Consider the following 20,148-nt stretch of genomic DNA (forward strand, 5'->3'; position numbering starts at 1 on the left):
ATATTAGTACGTATTACACATACCAAAACATATCAACTAATGAAATGTGATTTATTTTGTTACAAATTAAACTTACAAAATAAACAAGATATGACGTATTAACTGTTCCTCAACAATCTACAATATTGCATTTTATTCCCCAATTAATAATGGCCCCATAGTTATCATTCTTCAAAATAAGTTGTTTGTGCCAAGTACGTAGAACATAGAAACTAAATAAATTGATTTTATTTCTCTTATAGATTCTATGGTCAAATGCCATAAAATGTATACAAAATAAGAAGTTGGCATCCAGACAGTTTGGGGCGGTAGAGCGCAACAAAAGCTTTTCCGGACCTAAGAAAAAGCGTTCCTAGAGTGACGTGTGCAGCGTGTTTTGGGAGAAGGCTGGAGGAAGATGGCGGGGTCCAAGGTGAAGCAGGACATGCCTCCTCCGGGAGGCTATGCTTCCTTTGATTATAAGAGAAATCTGCCGAAAAGAGGACTCTCTGGTACTTACATTACATACACAGTTAATATACAGGTTCACACTCTAGTTCTGGAATATGCACAGGTCATATGGCGTGTTCTACTCACGGAACTGCTGCTAATGCTAACGGCTCAGCGTCAGTTTGACATAGAAGCTAATCTACTAACGTTAAAATGTAAATGTTAAAGTTGTCGGAGGCTCGTCAGTTGTTGCCTGTTATAAGGAGGAACAACACCTGTATAATGTGCTCGTCTGTAAAAATGTTTAAGAGGCTAAAGGTCATTTTAGTGCTAATTGTTATTGACTGATGGTAGCTAGCTACATGCTAACTGAAGTTCGGTCAAATGATGTTACTTTGTTCTCAATGCGACATTAGCTTTATATTTGATGAAATGCAGTTCCTTCCACAGCGTTAATAAAGCATGTCATATCCACCTATCTCAGATATAAATGCAGCCTGTTATATTAATAATTCATTATTTAGTCCAGGACCATTTGCACTTTTGCATTGCACTATTGTATTAGTTACTATTTACAATCTTCAGAGCATGTAAATGCATGTAGCTACATGTCTGAATGCATGTGCATGTAACATGTATATATACACACACACTTTTTATATACATACTTATATCTGTACATAGTAGTCAAATGTTACCCTTGTCCAGCTTTGTTGTCCTTGTTTTTAGCCGTATGTCTATTTCTGTTATGTACTTACTTGGCCATTAAAGCTGGTTCTGATACAGCTTAGCTGCTGTGTGAAAATCTTGAGACCAATTTATTAAACCTTTAGAATTTGCCCGGAACTGGTGTTGCACTTAAATCTGCCCCCATCAGATTTTGTCTGGCCAAAAGTGAACGAAACGATCTTTTCTACGGATACTTTTGCGAGGTCGATACGCAGTCACTGTACTGCCTTCTGTATGGAAGTACAGTGATGACAAAATATTTGAGCATAAACCAAAGTCTAGTCAGTCTGCAAATCAACATTTCACAGCACACGGATTTGTAAGAGCACAATTAACGTTAGTCAGATGATTTAAACACTACATTTGAGCCAATGAAATAATAATCAAAGCTGCTAGAGATGAGGAAAGTTATAGCTTCTATAGTTTTGGCACTTATGCCACGTGTGTATAAGACCCAAGACCGCATTTAAGTATACACCTGAAGTAATTGTTTTTTTTAACTGGAGCATTTTCCTGCGGAATGCTGTGGAGAGTACAACGTGACAACCTATAACATAGGGGTTGAATGTCAATAACTTTAATCAAATAGATTATTTTCTATATCTGACTGTCACAATGTGTATAGCTGCCATTTGACAGACATCAGGTGTGTTAAACCGGTTTGGTCAGCTAGTATCTGTATGCTGATAGTGTAAGCAACAGTTCTTAAAGCAAGGTCCCCACAGTCATTAAATAGAGTTTGAGTCGGCGCTGGGCAAGTGTACATTTAATATTTTATGGCTCTCTAATGACAATATAATTTACATTGTCATTAGAGAGCCATGAAATTGTATAGTATGCAGGCTACATACGTGTGGCATTTTTTTTTTTTTTTTTAGACTTTATTTATTTTAGACATATTTATAATCAACTGCATTAAAGACATGAACGTAACCAACTGTTTGAGATTGATAAAGGTGTTTATTTTTATACAATAATTAACATTTTGGAGTAAAGTATATTCTACAGTTCTGTTTGGTTTATACATTGTGAATGGAAATTTTTATTATGGGCCTTTTGAAAAATCATGGGAAAGTTTTGAGATTTTGTCCATGAAAATATGTGGGAACCCTGTTGAAGACACAGTTGTGCAGCCATTAATATGCTTAAAGACAGGTAACAAGAGATTAATTTATTCCATCTTTCCTACATCATTTTTGAGAACTTATTCTTTTGTGGTTGGGATTCAACTTATAATCACAACATTGATCATCTGTGGTAAAGTATAATGTTGCCTTCCACTGTCCCTAATCATGTCTTTAATCAACAGGATATAGCATGTTTGGCATTGGCATTGGCATCATGGTGTTTGGCTACTGGAGGCTTTTTAGCTGGAACAGAGAGAGGAGGTAGGATCATTCTTTATAATTGTGCTTTGGGTTTACATTTTAAAGTCAAAATCTGTTTGATATTTCACAATCAGGCTGGAACTACTTGTGATGTGTTTGTGCATTGCAGGCGCTTGCAGATTGAGGAGATGGAAGCGAGGGTAGCTCTGATGCCCCTGCTGCAGGCAGAGCAAGACCGAAGGTGACACACACACACACACAAAAACTCACAAACATGTTTAGTTTTTAAATATGGTAGTAACTCCCTTATGCTAGCCTGAGTGTAACCGATACATTTCCCATCTGGCCAGGTCTTTACGGATGCTGAGGGAAAATCTAGAAGAGGAGGCGATTCTGATGAAGGACGTTCCTGGTTGGAAGGTAAATAAAAGCTTTGATTTCTCTTTGTTGCTTTTATCTGCCTAGCACTGCCAGACAAATATTTCTATATATGTCTCTAGATCTATAGCTGTCATTGTGACAAACAGGTGTCCCTAACAGCTTAATAATATTACTGTAGTTGTGTGCGTACTGTTGGCATAACAAAGTAGTAGCTAAGGTAGTTGCATGCAATGAGGGGCACACACTGAAAATGTTCTGTTTTGTTCATAATTGTTCTTCCTTTTTAAAGTGTTTACACTTTATTTTTGTGAGGAATTGAAATTATTTTAAACTAAATTATAAAGATAGCATACATATTACATGTATGTGCAAAACGCACTGATTCTAATCCAGTTCATTAAATGACCAATGGATCATAACATTAATAGTAAGCTTTATCGGTATAGCACATTCCAGCAATTCATTTACTAGTGATTTTATTTTTTATATACAACTGATATACCAAAACGAATGCATGCAATTGTTTGGTAAGAATTTATTTTTGAAATCTTCATGTTTTTGGTCAACCTATTTTAATTTTATTAATTGGGAGTGATAATTATTAGATCCAGGTTAACGTCTGTGTCTTTGTATTGATAAAAACGGTGTCCTGTTTCCACTTGTGCAGGTTGGTGAGAAGGTCTTCCACACAGACCGCTGGGTCCCCCCTCTGTCAGAGGAGCTGTTTAACCTCCGGCCCCGCGAACAGCTTCTGCACAAGCGTTTCGGGTTCTTGTGGTACGTGTAAGCACCACCAAAGACGTACAGCGTCCTGAGCTCCACCACCTTCCACAGCCAGCACCATGTGGACCTGAGCCCTCGCTCAACTCAGCTTGTAAATGTTCAATATTAAAGTATCTTTTTTTCTGTACCTCATCCTGGTTGCAGTTTGGATTGAATTTCACAGCTTAAGTTTGACTATTTTACACTTCTATCCCTGCTTCATATATGAAGCAAATAGTTCTTATATTTAGATTTATGGTCGCTAGTTACTTTTCAGGTACGCAATCTTAAACATATGGGGTGTGTGTATATAAAAGGTATGGTGTGTTATTAAAACTACCTAAAAGTACAAGCTACATTTAAACATACAAATACATTGGGAATAATTATGCAATGATCACTCAAAAGGGCCATTTGAAATTAAATGATATATTTTGTAGGAAATACTTCTAAATACTAAAGTACTTTCACATTGTATTAGTATGTGTATTTAACTTAAAGTGTTTTGGGGTAACTTGCCCCTCACAGCAGACATTCTAACTGGTCCATAAGAAAAGCACACGTTACTGATAACACCAACAAAGGCTCTGTTATATTCACAAGTGTTCCTTATTATCATAAGCATAAGGGAGACCTAAATTGAATTCAGCCAGTCACCTGCACTTTTCCTAGTGGCAGGTTAAAAATAAATATATAAAAATAGGTCTATTGCTCTCTCCAACATCTCAATCTGTCAAGTGCTTGGTCATAAACTCAGTGATTTATGTAATCCAAGTAGTATAAGTAAAATGTCAGCTGTTATTTAAAAAAAAAAAAAAGTACTGTACAAAAATGAGCAGTTTGTCAATTTTATTTTTGAAATTGCAATACAAAAAGCAGAATAGTAAAGTGATATGAATAGTCACAAAATTACCATAACAGTATTACATCTTAAATCTAGGCAAATTACTTTAATAATAAAAAAAAAAAAAAAAAAAAAAAAAAGACTCCTGTACATTCAGATAGGTGAAGTCATTGTTGAAAGAGTTCAGGCACTAGGGCAGGGGTCACCAACACGGTGCCCGCGGCTCCAGGTAGCCCCCAAGGACCACATGAGTAGCCCTCAGGCCTGTTTTAAAAATGAAAATTTATATTATGTTTCCCATCTTGTTAAGTCATTGTTGATAATTGTGAGAAATCATTAACATGATCAGTGTCTTCACATAGATGGGTCATTAATCATATATAACTAAAGGCAAACTGAGCACATTTGTCATATCAGAACAGTGTATCAAACTGGTAGCCCTTCGTATGACTCAATACCCATAAAGTAGCTCTGTTTCAAAAAGGTTTGTGACCCCTGCACTAGGGTGTAATAGCTCTGCCATCTTGCCTTGTCCGCCACCCCCCCCCCTTTGTCTAGGACCTTTGAATAGCAGGCATTACATGTGAAATGTGTCAGACAAGCCAACGTTTTGATATTCACAGATTCCTCAAACTTTTAGTTGGCAGGATCCTGGCAGGTTCCTCCAACGTAGCCACTGCTTACAGCTGCGCCAGCGCTGCTGCACGTTAGATCTGAAACATGCCAGTTAGCGTGTGTTAGCAAGGCAAATTTTTGACTGCACCAGTAACAAAACATGACTTAATTACAAGAATTTACCTGATCGAGATCTGCATCAATCACTGCCATTTAAAGCCAGATACTTTACTCCGCTGCTGAGATCCACTGAAGCCTCTGACAGCCCGTTCAATCTAAAGAAAAAGATAGCCTGGTCAACATTTGCCACAAGTCAAATCACAATAAAATGCATGCAATCCTATGGAGTCTGAAACTCGTTCAAATGTAAGGGGACAAAGAAAACTGAGTACAGTCAAGACACCTTAGACGTCAATTAGGACTGTTGTGGGACATTACTGGAGCAAATTTGAGGACTAGTGCAGTGAACAGCGTGGACTGAGCACAATACTACCCATGACTTAGGCAAATGCTTTTTGGTGGACTCGGGAGGTGGAGCACCACAATCCAGAGGAGCTTCTTAGAAACATTTTTCTCAATGAACTTTCAATCGGGGAAGAGGCCATGGCATGTGGTAGGCGACATCTGAAGCAGAGGACTAAAAACTGCTAACTTGAAGGTATTCATGGAAACAATGAGAACTGAGTTTGAAGGATGTGAGCAAAGCAAAAGGAGATTTTTACCTCACGTGCATTGGCCTACTTTCTCCACATATGACCTAGGCAAGAGAGCAGCTTTCATCTCTGATGAGCACTTGTTCGAAGGCGCAACTCCAAGGACTTGTAGGTTTTTGTAGTAGCTGACCTCTTGAATGTAATAAAGCATTAACATGACCAGACACCAGCTGATTTCTCAGCATTACCATGTGCCATCACATTTGGCAAATCAATGTTTTAGACATTTACAGGACGTACTAGGCCAAAAACCATCTTCAAAATTTTGAAATCTAGGAGCCCAACGCTTGGACTATTTACAAAAATAAATATTACACGCATCCCTCCAACGTTTAGGATAACTACCAATTTAAAACCGCCCTCCAAGAAATCTATGTATATTTCAGTGCTCTGAGCAGTTGACTCTTCACGCAGCATCATAGTAACATTAGCTACAGCTCTGGACTAAATTTCCCCCATGCGGTAGTTTAAGGCAAAAGAATCAAGATTATTTTCCACAGTCTGTTTAATAGGCTCCATGAAGCCAACTGACAAAAAAAAAAAAAAAATGTTGATCATACAAAGAACATAAAGTACAAAACTGTTCCCGGTTAAGATATTACTTTGGGGAAACGTAGTTACATTTTTCGATCACTTAAACAAGATTAGTCCATTTTACAGCACATTTAAAATGCAGAGCACAGAAGATACCTTGGACAGACTGTAGCATGCTGCAATTCGCAACTTCATGAACAGCCAGCCACTTCGGATGTGTTGTTCACCTGTCTGAAAGGAATTCACTATTTTGGGAAATTGAACACACAGGAGCCTCAGCTATACTAAGTTTTTAATAGTAAAAGGAATTTAGCATAAAATCCCCCAAAAGTCCATCTTTGAGTAATTGGATTGCTTTCCTCACTCAGTTTATAACCTGGCAAGAGGTAGGTCAGCCACAGAGATTGAGAGGGGAAATAAAAAATAAATAAAAAAACCCCCCATCAGCTATTTCAATATAAAATAAAAACTAAATGGAATCAAATCAGGAAACACTTTAGTGCTGGACAAAAAGTCTACAGCGATGGTAGTTTCAACAAAAAGCCATGTAATGAGCCGTTCAGTCCCCAAAAATGGGACCGTACTAATTAGATTACACAGATGCCTTTTAGCCAACGACCTTTGAGGAATTAAGATGCCCAATCAAGCAGGGTATGAGTCTTGAACTGTAATTTGTAACATGGTTTGTTATGGAATGACCAAAACTCATGGCTACATTTTTTTTTTTTTTTTTTTTTAAGATGCTTGAGCTACTACAACAGAACTACAAAACTAAGGTCAGCAATAACACGTGGACATTTTTCTTGAGGAGCGCATCTTTGAAATACAGCCAGCCAAGTGATGATCTTGAATCAGGGAGATGTTTACTCTTGTGCAGCTGAGGATAAGAAGTGGGCACACAGGTAAAGACACGGAAAGTTCCAACACTGGAGTTTCACAACATCCCCCTCAACCCACCAGACAGTCCATAAACCATCCCTCAGTTTTTGCTTAAGGGGCTCCATTGGCTGAGAATTTCTGAACAAGTAACATTTGCTAAGCGTTTCAAAAACGTTTGCCAGCCTCTTTATCAGACTGTGGGAAGGTGCTAGCAAAATTTGGCAACCGCATTGAGAGGCATCAAGTTGGGCTCAGGTACAAAACTGAGGGACATCCATTATACAAGTCTTCATATGTTGGGGCTGTGAAGTAGTTTTAATTAAATTTAATGACAGATTGTGTATTAAAAAATAAATCAGCCTACCACACACAAAATAACTTAATATGTACAACTAGTGTTTGAAATACTGGTTTTCAAGTAAAGTAATTGAATAAGTCTAAATGCAGGTTAATATGTCATTTAAAATTTGAAATTGACAGCCCCAACATAAGTACATACACAGCACAAATTAATAACATAAATGCTTACTGTAGCTGTCGTAGTGATCGCGGTAGGATCCAGAGCGGTCACCATATCCACCCTGACCCCTGGGAAGAAAGAAAAAACAAGATCCAATGGGACTAAATTAACTTTCGCACAAGCAATGCTGTCAGAGACTCTCATCTGTGGTTTAATACAGGTTCTTACCTGTTGTCCCTGTAGCTCGAGTATCCGCCTCCACTACTCCTGTACTGGCTGCCACCGCCGCCACCACCACCGCCGCCAAACCTGCCCTCGTTATTGAAGCTCCGGTCACTGTAACTCCTGTCACCATAACCCCTGTCTCCATTGTATCCGCCACCTCCTAAGGAAACACAAGGGTATTATTGACCAACAGAGCGAGCAGCGCGGCGCAGAAAATAGGACAGACAATAATGCAGTCGCAGACAGCTAGTGTCCACCTCTGGAGTAACCTCGTCCACCTCTCCCACGCCCGCCGAATCCACCTCGTCCTCCTCTTGGGCCTGAGCTGAAACCTCCCTGGAGCGGCCACCCTTCCCTGCTTCATCCACACGAATAGACCGGCCATCTAGGGTCTGCAACACAAGGCAATCATTGTCAATTAAAAAATTTGGTGGCTTTAAAACCTCTCCCCCAAATAGAGACAGACTATAATGATAAATATGCATTGGTATATACATCTTACAATTTCAGAATAAATTATGAAAACATGTATATAGCGGTTTAATTTTGCAGTGTCCTTTTACCTTGCCGTTCATGCCTTCCAGTGCATCTTTAGCATCTTCACAGTTGTCATATTTCACAAAGCCAAAACCGCGAGATTTCCCCGACTCTTTGTCTCTGATCACATCAACTAATGGGAGAATAAAAAAGGCAAAACGATTGATTAAAAAATTGAATTTCAAAAACAATTTCTACGAGCATGTCTATTTCTAAAAACGAAAAAAAAAAAAAAAAAAATTTACCTTTTTCGATGTTTCCATATTTGCCAAAGGCCGCGGCCAGAGACTCCTCATTGGTCTCAAAGCTCAGTCCTCCGATGAACAATTTCCCCTCGTCCGACATCTTCAATGTAGTGTAGCTAACGTCAGAAAACATAAGCTCATGTCAAGATAAATATGTACATAAACAACCGGCTGCTTTATTAAAACTTCGACAAAGGCCGTCCGCTCATGCAGAACAAAAGTAGGTCACCGACCATCAGCTATATTTTACCGAAGCGCTTTTTGCCCTTGGTAAACAATGCATTCGACTTTTATTATTTATGCATTTTACTTAAAAAAAAATAAATAAAAATAAGTCCCCGCTATTTATGATACACGTAAAATGGAGCTAACGTTAGGCCTCGGGCCCATAAACGTGGTCCCGTTAGTTAGCGGATTAAATAGCTGGCATTTTTCCTTTCGGCGCCATTTTGTAGCACCGAGCTTATGCGCCTCACTGTGTTTCGCTAACCGAAATCGCGAGTAACGTTAGCTTCACTTGCGGCTGGATGCCATATTGTCTTGGTTACATAACGGTAATGGTTCCGATTAAAAAAATCAAACGCGGTTTATTACATATTGTCACGGGTTTCAGTGTATTGATAACGGTTCAATGAGCTAATTCTCGCGTTGTTTTATTAAACGTAGCTAGTATTAAATAAATAAAGCCAGGCAAATAGCGAACATATCAATCGTGCCTCGTAAATGCAGGGGTATGCGAACATGTCTTACTCACATGGACTCCACCGTGAAAACCGGTAAAAAATAAATAAATATGTAATCATCAAATAGCAATTACCTTTAACTGGCAGGAATCCAGGAGCTGATAACGGGGCTGCAGGTCGAATGCGGGAGCGAAGGAGGAGCCTTCCGCTTTTAAGCACTCTGCGCGATGACGTCTTCTTCTGTTGTTTCATTGGTAGCCCGTACACCACGGACAGCATATATTCCATAACGCCACCTACTGTAAGGGATGGTATGGCCTTCAGTGTCATAAACATAGATATAGATCTATATCTATGGTCATATATTCATCAGGCTTACTTTAGAGGTGTTGGTAGGCAGATGTTATCTTGTAATATTTTGTGATGTATTGCATATTTTTGTTGAACATCACAACCATCTGCTTCAGTCTTGGATTTCTCCGAGTGGAATAATCTTTGCAACCAGTCTGTAGTTGGTGCACCTTGATGTCAACATGATAATAAAGAAAAAAAGAAAAAGAAAAAAATGTGTTGTGGTGTGAGCTGACATTTTGCAGTCTGCAACTGGTTTCAACGTGCAACAGTCAACTGTTGTTTTGTGCTTTGGCAGGGGTGCAATTGGTTGTGTGATGTCTGAATGTAAGCAGGTGAGGGGTGTGAAGTAGGCTTATCAGATAACATTCAGTTCATCAGCAAGTGGTGATGTCCTGCAGGGTCGTTGGCTGAGGCTTTTAAGTGTAGCTTCTCTTTGTTATACAGATCTCCTTTCACAGTGTGTTTCTGGCCTGGTCGAACATGATTTCCCACTTCTGTAGGCATCCTACTCAGCCTGATGAAGCTACCTGAGTTTTTCTGTAAACCAAGGTTTGTTGTTGTTTTATTTGCAAAAAGCTTGTAGTCGGGACAAACATTTTTACAAAAGCTGAGATAAGATACTAGGTCTGCCCCCTCATAGTCTATTTGTTGACTAATCTGTCAGTTTGGTCTTAGTTGACTTAGATTTCTTTAGTCAATTTTGTTAAGGCAAATCTCTGGTAAACACAAGGTTTAAAGTGATGCTTTTCTACGATTCTTTGTCGAGAAACTCCGTTTTACAGATCTGTCGATTAGATCAACTAATAGATTAGTTGACAAAATCGTATGAGTGTTTTAGTGGACTAAGAATTTCTTTATCGGGGACAGCCCTGTGAGTTCATGTAGCTGCAGCCTAAAAAACAATCCAGTTAGTGCATTCAAAGTGGGCCTGTGCCTTTAGCTTTTCCTTGTTGGTCCATCACCTCACAATCAAATATCACATAAGCATTGTGGCTCTTTCCGTAAATGGTTGGCTTCCCGTCATGCCTGTATGTAAGGAATTTCAAATATAAGACGCCCATGAGAGCAGCAATGTCAGGTGTTCCGTGTCTGGAAAAAAAGCTTGACAAAACTATCTCCAGGTTTTAAAATGTTTTCATTTATTATTTTTTTCTTTCCTTCCTTGTGTTTACACTTTAATATTGCATAAGTAAAACATTTTAGAGGAACATCCCCTGCACAGAACAAAACATACAGTTTACATTCAAGACATGTACATTTAAGGCATTGGAATACATACAAACATACAGTAAGAGGTCTTTGTACAAAACACCAAGATGAAAATGTATGGTGTACCTTTTGTGGCATATGCTACATAACAATGAGAGCCATCATCACTAAAGGACAGACTCAGATGAAATAACATGCTCAGCACAGTGACAGCCACAGGAATAAGACTCCACGGACTTTATGGGCTTACATTCTTCAAAAACGCTCATAGTTTAAAAATAGCAACAAAGCAGCTCACCCTGATGCTCTGTCACCTGTTCCACAAGTTCAGAGGTCAGCTTTGGTTTCCATGGTGGCTTCCAAGCTGCCATTGCTATCACAGTGAGTGGAACTTTTCTGTCCAAGAGACTAGGGACGATGCTGATATGGGTGAGACGTTTGTGAGATCCTGCGAGCCCGCCTGCGAAGACGCCTCTGATGCATCAAAAACTGCAGGCGCTCCAGCTTACAGTGCAGTGTTTGAATTTCCTGTGTGGATGAGCAGGTGGGGTGACTCTCCTCACCTAGAAGATGGGAGGAATAACAACTTGTTAGACATGCTACACAATGATGAAGTTATTGTTTGATATGTTCTACCGTGAATAATTTACTTTATCATTCACAATATATTCATTAATTTTTTTGGGGCGCGGTAGAAGAGTAAAGGGAAAAGGGAACTGTTGACGACTATGGGGAGAGAAATCCAAGTTTTATTTTTCTTATAGCAGTAAAAGAAAAGGAAATTATCATTATTATTATTATTAGTAAGGTGTAAGATTAAAACGTCTACCGACTGGAATGAAATTGTCATGACAATAGTCAAGCACGTCATTGATGGTATTGCAAAACCACTCACTCAGATTTGCAACTCGTACTTCCAAACTGGTAAATTTTCAAACAAAATAAAAGCTGGGGATAGACACCACTTCACAAATTACAGGCCTGTACCTTTACTTTCCCAATTCTATAACATATTGGAAATGCCCTTTATTGAAAGGTTAGATGATTTCATTGAAAGGCACAATTTGCTGTCTGATAGTTAATATGGTTTAGAACAAACAGATACACATCTTTGCCGCTAATTGAATTAATACAAGACAAAATAGTATGCAGTGGGAGTATTTATAGATCTAAAAAAAGCTTTTGATACCATTGATCACGATATATTACTCAATAAATTGGAAAGGTATGGTATGTGAGAGATTGGGCTGAATTGGTTGAGAAGCTATCCAAGAGACAGGCAACAATTTTTAAGGATAGGTGATGTTTGGAAATACCTTGTGGAGTCCCACAGGGGTCAGTATTAGGCTGGAAACTGAACTAAAATTTAGTACATAACTGATACTGTATATGCAGAGTATTTAGGAGGAAAGTTTCATTAAAAAAAAATAAATAAAAGAAACAGTGTTCCGATCACTATGAAAAAGTATGTGATTTGTGGGGGGAGTTGTGGAAATTGTTTGGATACTGAACTTAAACAAAGTCCAAATATAAATCAATTTGGGAACATGTACAGAAAGAGTAAAGGTATATGAGATGAGCAAGGGGTTGGTAGGATGAACATGAGTTTATTGTTTAAGTTATTATTACTATTTTGTTGTTATTACTGACACTGGGTGGATATTTGGTTTGTGCATAAGAGGATTGTTGATAAGTTGGTATAGTTGTTTGAGTTGTATAGATCATAAATACGTTTTAATATGTCCAATTGTTGAGTAACGCAGAAGGGGTAGGACCATATAGCCCAAGTAAAAACATCTTCCTACTCCTATGTGATATTTATTTATGTTGTTGATGAGAATTTGTATATAAAGAGTTTGTAATATGTTTACTGTTCATTATATTATTTTGTTTTTGAATTCTTACATGTTTCAAATTAAATAAATAGTTGCACACTTATGAGTTTAGGCATAGTAACGTCTTTACTCCTCGCCCAGTGGTGTATGTGAATAAATACAGCCTTTTATTACAGCACTAAGTGTCATTTAAGCCAACTGTACCTCTATTTTTAGTCAAGGCATCCATGGTCTTTTTTTACATTTTTTGAAAATATACATTCCCTTTTTTCCTGTCCTTCCTGAAATACATGTTTTCTTTTAAGATTATTTTTTCCTTTTATTTCAGAGTGACAGTGGATAGACAGGAAAGGTGGGAGAGAGATGGGGGCTGACACGCAGCAAAGGGCCGCAGGTCGGATTTGAACCCGGGCCGCAGCAAAGGCCTCAGCCTACATGGGGTGCACGCTCTTACTGGGTGAGCTAGAATTACATGTTTGCATAAGGAACGTACTGTATAACCAATGCAATCTTCAGTAACTCCTCCAGTGTTCAAGTGTGTAATATTATATGTTCACCTGGAGTTTTGCTAAGGTGCTTTGTCTTCTGGGTCGCCAGTGTTTTGCTTTTTGCTTTGCTTTGCTCCTCGGCAGTGAGTGGGGGGCTGGCTGGAGGGTTCGCATCAGGACAGGGGGGATGAGGAGGGGCAGGTTGAGCCCCCTGGTGGTGGAAGGCAGCCCTGAGGAGGTCGTTGAGGATCTGGAGAATGATGGCGATGCCACGTGGAGGATGGCTGACGTTGCTCGGACTGCAAGGGGCCAGAGTGCCTGATGGGATAAGAAGAGTGCATGGGAAATGAGAGAAGGATAATAGTGGATGATAAAGAAGAACCCAGTCGACAGTAGAGCTGCAGCGATAACATATCAGATCTATTTTAAAAGCAACTACTTTCATTTAGTCATTTTTCAAGCAAAAATCCCATCGGTTCACTGCTTCCAGCTGCTCAAATGTAATGATTTAATGCTTTTCTTTATCATAAACTGAATATCTGTGGGTGATGGACTGGTGGTTGAATAAAACTAATACAAAAAATACATCTCCTTTGGCTATGCCAAATTATAATGGACATTTTACTATTTTCTTACATCTTATAAACTAAATGATTCATTAGCTAATTGAGAAAATGATTGGCAATCAATAAGCCCAAAAAAAAAACATAAAATTAACTGTTGAAAGCTTAACACTTAAAGAACAAGCCATCTGTGCAGTTTTATTCTCATTTAATATCCAAGGACAATTCCTACACTTTGCAGTACAGCATGTCACTTTATCTACTAGACTTGCTGTACTAATGACAATATGGCACTATCATTGTACAGTATATATTCAATAGCCTATATTTTACAATCAAGATTAGGGTCTATCTTTAGTCTCTATTTGTTTTTGGTTTTTTACCTTATTCTATTCAAGGGAGTTTTAATTATAAATTTATATTTTTTGCCTACCTCATTTATCTATTTTCAGGACTTCTGTGACTTGGCTGCTAATTAAACTAATCAAAAACTATTGAATTCTCATTGTGTTGTTATGTCGTCTTCAGGCCTCTGCTGCTGCTCACACACTTACCAGAAAAGGTCCCTGAGAAGACTCCCGGAGAGTGGCTCACTAAACTTTCTATGACTGCTCCTGGCGGCTTGCATGGCTCTGCAGTGGATGATGCATGAGCATTACTCTGTAAAATGAGAAGGAACATATCTTTTTATCATCTGTTATGAGGAACAAAAATTAGCAGAACTGTTGAAAACTTGACATTTTGAACTCTTAACTATCTTATTATGCAGGTTATGTTACTAATACATGCCAATAATACATAGTGGTGAAACCATGACAATGCATTGTGATTTAGATTGACTTTTGCAGTAGAATATGTCTGGCTAACCTCTTTGAAGGTTGAGGCTAGCGCTGGGCTCTGGGGTCCTGGAATGGAGCTGGTGGGAGCAGGTGAACAGATTGGTGTGACTGCTGGTAGTGGACAGCTGGGATGCGGACAACCAGAAGGCAAAGAAGGGGTTGAAAGAAGAGAAGATGTGAGCGTAGAGCGTGGAGGACAGGACTGACGTGGAGGGGCAGTGGTGAGTGAGTGTGAAGTTCTGGGTCTCTGAGTGTTCGTTTGGATCGAGGGTGTAGAGTCAGAAGAGTCCTGGGCTACAGCAGAACTTTGAGAAGCAGGTAAGGTGGTGGACCCTGTGGCGTTGGTGGAGGAGTCAGGATGGCTCATCCTGGCGGCAGCGGGCAGGCCGGTTTGAAGCTCCCTGCTGCTCCCAGCTCTTATGTCCCGGTGCTGCTGTAGCTCCGCCACGTTCTGTGCAGTCAGTTGGAGCTGCACATACATCACGTTGGCACCAATTCCCAGTTTAATGGTCAGAGGCAAGCGCCCAGACAGGAAGTCACTGATCTGCAGGATAGTCAGAAAAGACACATTTCAGAGTTAAATTTACAATCCATAAGCATGGTTACCGTGGTAACAGCAGGTGTGGTTTAATACTTTAGGAAACATTCATTGAGCAGCTACTATGTCAGAAATACAACAGAAGAGCAACTGGCTTATCTGTTTACAGCACAGCCACATAATCTCACGTTTTAAAAAAGCCATCATGGATGCATTGGATACATGCAATGTTTTTCCTGCGTCATACCCCGCCAGTAACCATGAAAACTACTACATGTAGAGGTGTGTTGAAATTAATCAAATAATCGATGCATTGAATCGATGCATTGAATCGACATAGACGATGCTGCATTGATAATCGGCAGGCTCATAATCGATTATTTCCGTTTACAATTTAATGTAGGCCTAACAACATTTCTGTTTACATATTCTGTTATGTTTTGCACATTCAGGAAGTGCCATGTGATCAGTGCTGTAGTTTTATGTATCCAATTTATTTAGTATTAGAGCACTGCAGAATGTTTTGTTTTTGAAGCTTGAAAAGCTATGAATTAAATATCCTACATGGCTTTAATAGAAAAATGTATTTGACGCATTGTGATGCATCAAGATATCGAATTGAATTGAATCGGGAGATCAGTGAAGATTCACACCTCTAGGATACAGTCATTTATTAATGTAAATAATGGGTTATAACTTTAAATAAACTTTAGGCCACATCTCTCTGCTTAACCTCCTTCTTCAAGTGAAGCATGCAGCTGTATGTGTGTGTGTGTGTGTGTATGTGTGTGTTGTATGACTGAGTTTTCTTTTCCCATGACAGCTGAATCATACATAATTATACGTACACATTTTTCAGAAAAAACGAATGATCAAGTGTTGCTTTGTGGGTTTAGAAAATGCTAATACTTCTTGAGCAAGTGAACATTTAAAGCCCAGATTATCTGGGAAAAAAATGCACTGTCACAAAGCTGAAAACAAAAAAAGCTGAGGTTTTGGCAATACGTAGTTTTCACAGGACAGAAGTGAGATGGTGTGTTACATCCTACTTCACAAAATAGGGCCTAAGTGGAAAATCCACATCATTGCATAGTTTAAATTCTTCACAGACAAACGTTTTTTTCCTCCCTGTCCTCATTCATACATTCAACAAGTGTCCATTTATTTGCAGCATAGAGTTAGAAAGACATTAAACCTACCTGGTCTTCTGTTAAACTTTCCAAGACGTCCATCATAGTTCTCTCAGCTCTGGCAGTGGGGCACTGTGGCAGTAAAACAGAACATGACATCAACACGATCTGATTAAATGTATGCATGGAAGTGAGTGGAAATGGGTTTCCCCTCAGTGAAAAGTGTACATCGGCTTACTACTCACCACTAAACCAGCTTCAATGGCAGGGACTAGGGTCAGTTTGCTTCCATCTGCTACACCCAGGTCCAACAGTTTGCCTGCAGTCAGCTGCCTGCCACATGATACAGCCTAATCAGTATACATTGACTAAATAATACCAAAGAGTGGTGATGAAGAAATAGGTTTGACTCTACATGAAGCACAACTCACTTGTCTCTGTACAGGAGGGCGATTCTGTCTGTTTGCAGTCGGAGTTTGTGGGAGATGTGTGTCCTCAGTCCCTCCACAGTCTCTCCTTGGGGGACAGTGAGCTCCACCGGACTGCCGGTGGTCGAGGTGATGGACAAACGCATGGTGGAGACCCCAGCCCCGCAATGTGCAGACTCGCCCGGGGTGAAGCTACAGAAGCCCCGCTGCTGCTCCATTCAGCTGATCTACAATAGGCTAGCTACTGTAAGAGGTCCAAATGTAAAGCAGATTCTGATCGCTCGACTGAATTAAGGCGAGATGTTTTCTCTTTAGTCTTGCTCCTCATTCCTCAGTGGACAGCGTGAAGCAACTTCGAACGTAACAAAAAAAAATAACATTACAGAACAGTTTAACCACAACCGAGTGTAACGCTTCCTCTCTCTGGCTTTAACAGACGCAGCACGACTACTCCACCGAGCGTAAAACAACCCCCCCAACACTGTCAGTGCAAGCTCCGCCCATTCGGACATACAGCCAATCAGCGACAGCCCCGAGACCAGTCTGCCTGCACTGTCCAAACGAAAACGCCTGTTTCTCACATGGCTCCACCCTGTTTTATGCCATACTCACCATTCATAAATGATGCAATCTGCAGACCACTACAACATTTTGTGCACTACAGAATGTCATCATGTCAAGGTGTTTGTCTTATTTTTCAACCAAAAGAGACATACTGTTTTGTAATGTTTTTAATATTTTAAAAGATTATTCATATAAGTCACTACACTTTGCAATAACCTTCATCCTGGACTATATACTATACATATGTCCATTGCACACACACACACACACACACACACACACACACACACACACACACACATATATATATATATATATATATATATATATATATATATATATATATATATATATATATATATATATATATATTCTTTGCACATTCTGCACTCAACCCATTCAGCCTCTTTTTTTCTTATGCAACAGTTTTTGTAGGCCTACATATTTATTGTTTATTTCATATTTATATTTAATATGTTTGTTTATGTTTGCACCATTCACCAAGGCAAATTCCATGTAAGTGTACTTATTGTGACAATAAACCATTTCTGATTTCTGATTCAAAGCTTCCCAGAGAAGTCACAATATTTCTGTGCTAGTCCTAAAATGACTCATAGTCTCCACCAACAACAAAGCTTTACTTCCTAATGATCATAATAGCCTTATTATTACACCAGGTTTTCCCAGGCCGTGGGACATTATAACATCAACCACTACTCATCTGTATTTGTGCGGCCTACAAATACAGTGCCACTCATTTAAAGTGTGAAACCTGAACTGGATGATCATAAAAAATAGAATAAGCACCTGGAGCTGCTCATCATCCAGGATACAGACAATTGCTCTTTAGGTGATTCAGCTTCAAAAGCCAAAAAGTCTTCTTGATTTCAAGTTATTTTTTAGGTCTTAGGATGCTATATGAATATGCACATTTGTGTAGCTACAACTTATTATATAAACTACAATAGTAAAAATAATTCCTGCACATTTTGGGACGTTTTAACAGCTTACAATAAAGAAGAACTGGTAGTTTTAGCAAATTCTAACTACACAAATAAGCCCAGGTGTGTAATGAAAAGTCAAGTCAAGCAAGTAGCCTACATTTTATTTAAATAGCTTAAAAATCACAAATTTGAATTATAAAAAAATATTTTTAATTACAACCGCTTTTCAAGGATACATGGGTGCTGAGCCCTTCCCAGCATGCACTGGGCTATGGGCTTAAGGCAGGGAAAACCCTGACCAGTTCATCACATGCACATCTATGGATGTGGTATAATCTCACTGTTCAGCCAGTGGCAGGAGCCGCTAGACAGCATCCACCCTTTGTCCTCTGCAGTCTTTTTCATCCTGAGCTGTTTAGTATTCGTGTCCCACCTCTGGTCCATAGCAGGGTCTCTGGGCTGCACCTGCCACATGACTCACAGAGAGGCGACCGGTTTGGAGTAAAGTGACGAAGGAAGCCGGGATAGGGCAGGATATTGCAGCTAATATGTGTCTCTTCACAGTGGCTAAAAATAGCTACACCCACAACACCACCCCCTTTATCCAGCCTGCGTCACTCCACCCCCATGCCCCATATCACCTACCTCCCTTCCTCACCCCACCCCCACACTCACTCCTCCTCTAAATGCAGACATGTTTGCTGCCTTTCTGTCTGAAAACCTATGCACTAGGCCTAAGTGAGAAAAAAAACCAACTATCCATTGTCTCCTTTTCTATTCTGTTTTGCTTTGCATGGCTGTTTTCATCTCTATTTGTTTCTTTCTCTAATGCTTTATCATAATCCTGTAGAAACATGAGAGCTAGTGTAGATAGCCTAAACATACACACAGTAAATTCACAGAAATTCAAAAGGAATCCCACACGGATCTCTTCTTCGTCTTTTCTCCTTTTAAGTGTTTTGATGAACACAATGTCCCAATGAGATTTTGATGGACATCTTGTCCTCCCTCCCTGAGCCTACTCCACTCTGATTCCTCCCCAACGTTACTATGGCAGCATGCTATTCCAACGTTTTGCCCAGACGAGTGAGAAGGGAGAGGTTGCTGCTTTACATTCTTCGGGCCTCGCTGAGAACAATTCCACAGGATGTCCTGCTCTCCAGAGCATGCAGAGACGCAGCTCTGACGTCAACCATCCAGCAACACACACACACACACACACACACGCGTTTAACCTCTCCACATTCCTCTTACCCGTACACGGCCTCTCCTGGCATCATATCCCAGATGTTTCAATCCTTTGGTATGTTACACCTTAGAATCGCTGGAATTTCAAAGATAAAAAAACATTTGTATGTGAGGAGTCAGTTCTGAATATTTCAACAAGAATCTCATTGATGGACTCAAATCAAATGGCTGTCATAAATAGAGAAACACAGATGCACTAATGGCTCTTCACTGATCTTAGAATGCATTACTTTATATCCTTATTTGGGATGAAAAATCTGAATGAATTGCTGTAAATTAATTTCTAGTCGTTGACTTTAGCTCAGCTATCTGTTTACCCATTCACTGTACTACAAGTATAAAGCATGGACCAATGCTAACCATATGTTAGGCCAGAAACCCTGAGAGGTACCAATATGTAACTAAGCACCTTAGGAGAGTCTGATTATTTAGCTATTTATGGATGAATTTAGTATTAGCAAATGTAATGAAATGATCAAACTTAACATCTAATTTAGTTTCTTAAGAATATAAAAATTGTGGGATTGCATTCAAAATGTTACATTTCACGATTATATATCACCTTTAGGACGCTTGCTTGTTGTAGAAACTGCTTGTGACTAATAACTTAAAGCATTATGTAATTTTTTCAAGAATAAATAATA

General features: G+C 39.3%; 3 protein-coding genes across 3 annotated transcripts; 1 reads left to right on the forward strand and 2 right to left on the reverse strand.

Moving 5' to 3' along the window:
- Positions 1 to 344: 344 nt before the first annotated feature.
- Positions 345 to 3,782, forward strand: ndufa13 (NADH:ubiquinone oxidoreductase subunit A13). The gene is made up of 5 exons (XM_028593102.1): positions 345 to 491; positions 2,468 to 2,546; positions 2,656 to 2,727; positions 2,837 to 2,906; positions 3,535 to 3,782. Exons 1-5 carry the CDS (start codon positions 398 to 400, stop codon positions 3,652 to 3,654), a joined length of 435 nt encoding a protein of 144 aa, XP_028448903.1. The 5' UTR covers positions 345 to 397; the 3' UTR covers positions 3,655 to 3,782.
- Positions 3,783 to 6,609: 2,827 nt separating this feature from the next.
- Positions 6,610 to 9,603, reverse strand: cirbpa (cold inducible RNA binding protein a). Its single transcript, XM_028593622.1, is given in 8 exon segments — positions 6,610 to 7,212; positions 7,744 to 7,802; positions 7,903 to 8,059; positions 8,157 to 8,237; positions 8,240 to 8,291; positions 8,463 to 8,569; positions 8,682 to 8,797; positions 9,499 to 9,603. Coding segments are annotated over 7 exon segments (570 nt in total). The 5' UTR covers positions 8,782 to 8,797; positions 9,499 to 9,603; the 3' UTR covers positions 6,610 to 7,198.
- A 1,239-nt stretch (positions 9,604 to 10,842) lies between these two features.
- Positions 10,843 to 17,198, reverse strand: LOC114565586 (midnolin). Its single transcript, XM_028593733.1, has 7 exons — positions 16,752 to 17,198; positions 16,566 to 16,653; positions 16,390 to 16,452; positions 14,681 to 15,196; positions 14,368 to 14,473; positions 13,320 to 13,568; positions 10,843 to 11,490 (listed from the first exon to the last, which is right to left on the reverse strand). The coding sequence occupies exons 1-7, from the start codon at positions 16,964 to 16,966 to the stop codon at positions 11,336 to 11,338; spliced, it is 1,392 nt and encodes a 463-aa protein (XP_028449534.1). The 5' UTR covers positions 16,967 to 17,198; the 3' UTR covers positions 10,843 to 11,335.
- Positions 17,199 to 20,148: the final 2,950 nt, after the last annotated feature.

The sequence above is a fragment of the Perca flavescens genome, chromosome 12 (genome assembly GCF_004354835.1).
Source record: "Perca flavescens isolate YP-PL-M2 chromosome 12, PFLA_1.0, whole genome shotgun sequence".
NCBI classification, from domain to species: domain Eukaryota; kingdom Metazoa; phylum Chordata; class Actinopteri; order Perciformes; family Percidae; genus Perca; species Perca flavescens.

Coding starts and splice junctions, on each gene's coding strand:
- ndufa13 (XM_028593102.1), top strand. CDS start 398: ATGGCGGGGTCCAAGGTGAAGCAGGACATGCCTCCTCCGGGAGGCTAT. Junction 492..2,467: donor GCCGAAAAGAGGACTCTCTG/GTACTTACATTA, acceptor TTTAATCAACAG/GATATAGCATGTTTGGCATT. Junction 2,547..2,655: donor AGCTGGAACAGAGAGAGGAG/GTAGGATCATTC, acceptor TGTGCATTGCAG/GCGCTTGCAGATTGAGGAGA.
- LOC114565586 (XM_028593733.1), bottom strand. CDS start 16,966: ATGGAGCAGCAGCGGGGCTTCTGTAGCTTCACCCCGGGCGAGTCTGCA. Junction 16,654..16,751: donor GCCCTCCTGTACAGAGACAA/GTGAGTTGTGCT, acceptor ATCATGTGGCAG/GCAGCTGACTGCAGGCAAAC. Junction 13,569..14,367: donor CTTCTCAGGGACCTTTTCTG/GTAAGTGTGTGA, acceptor TTATCCCATCAG/GCACTCTGGCCCCTTGCAGT.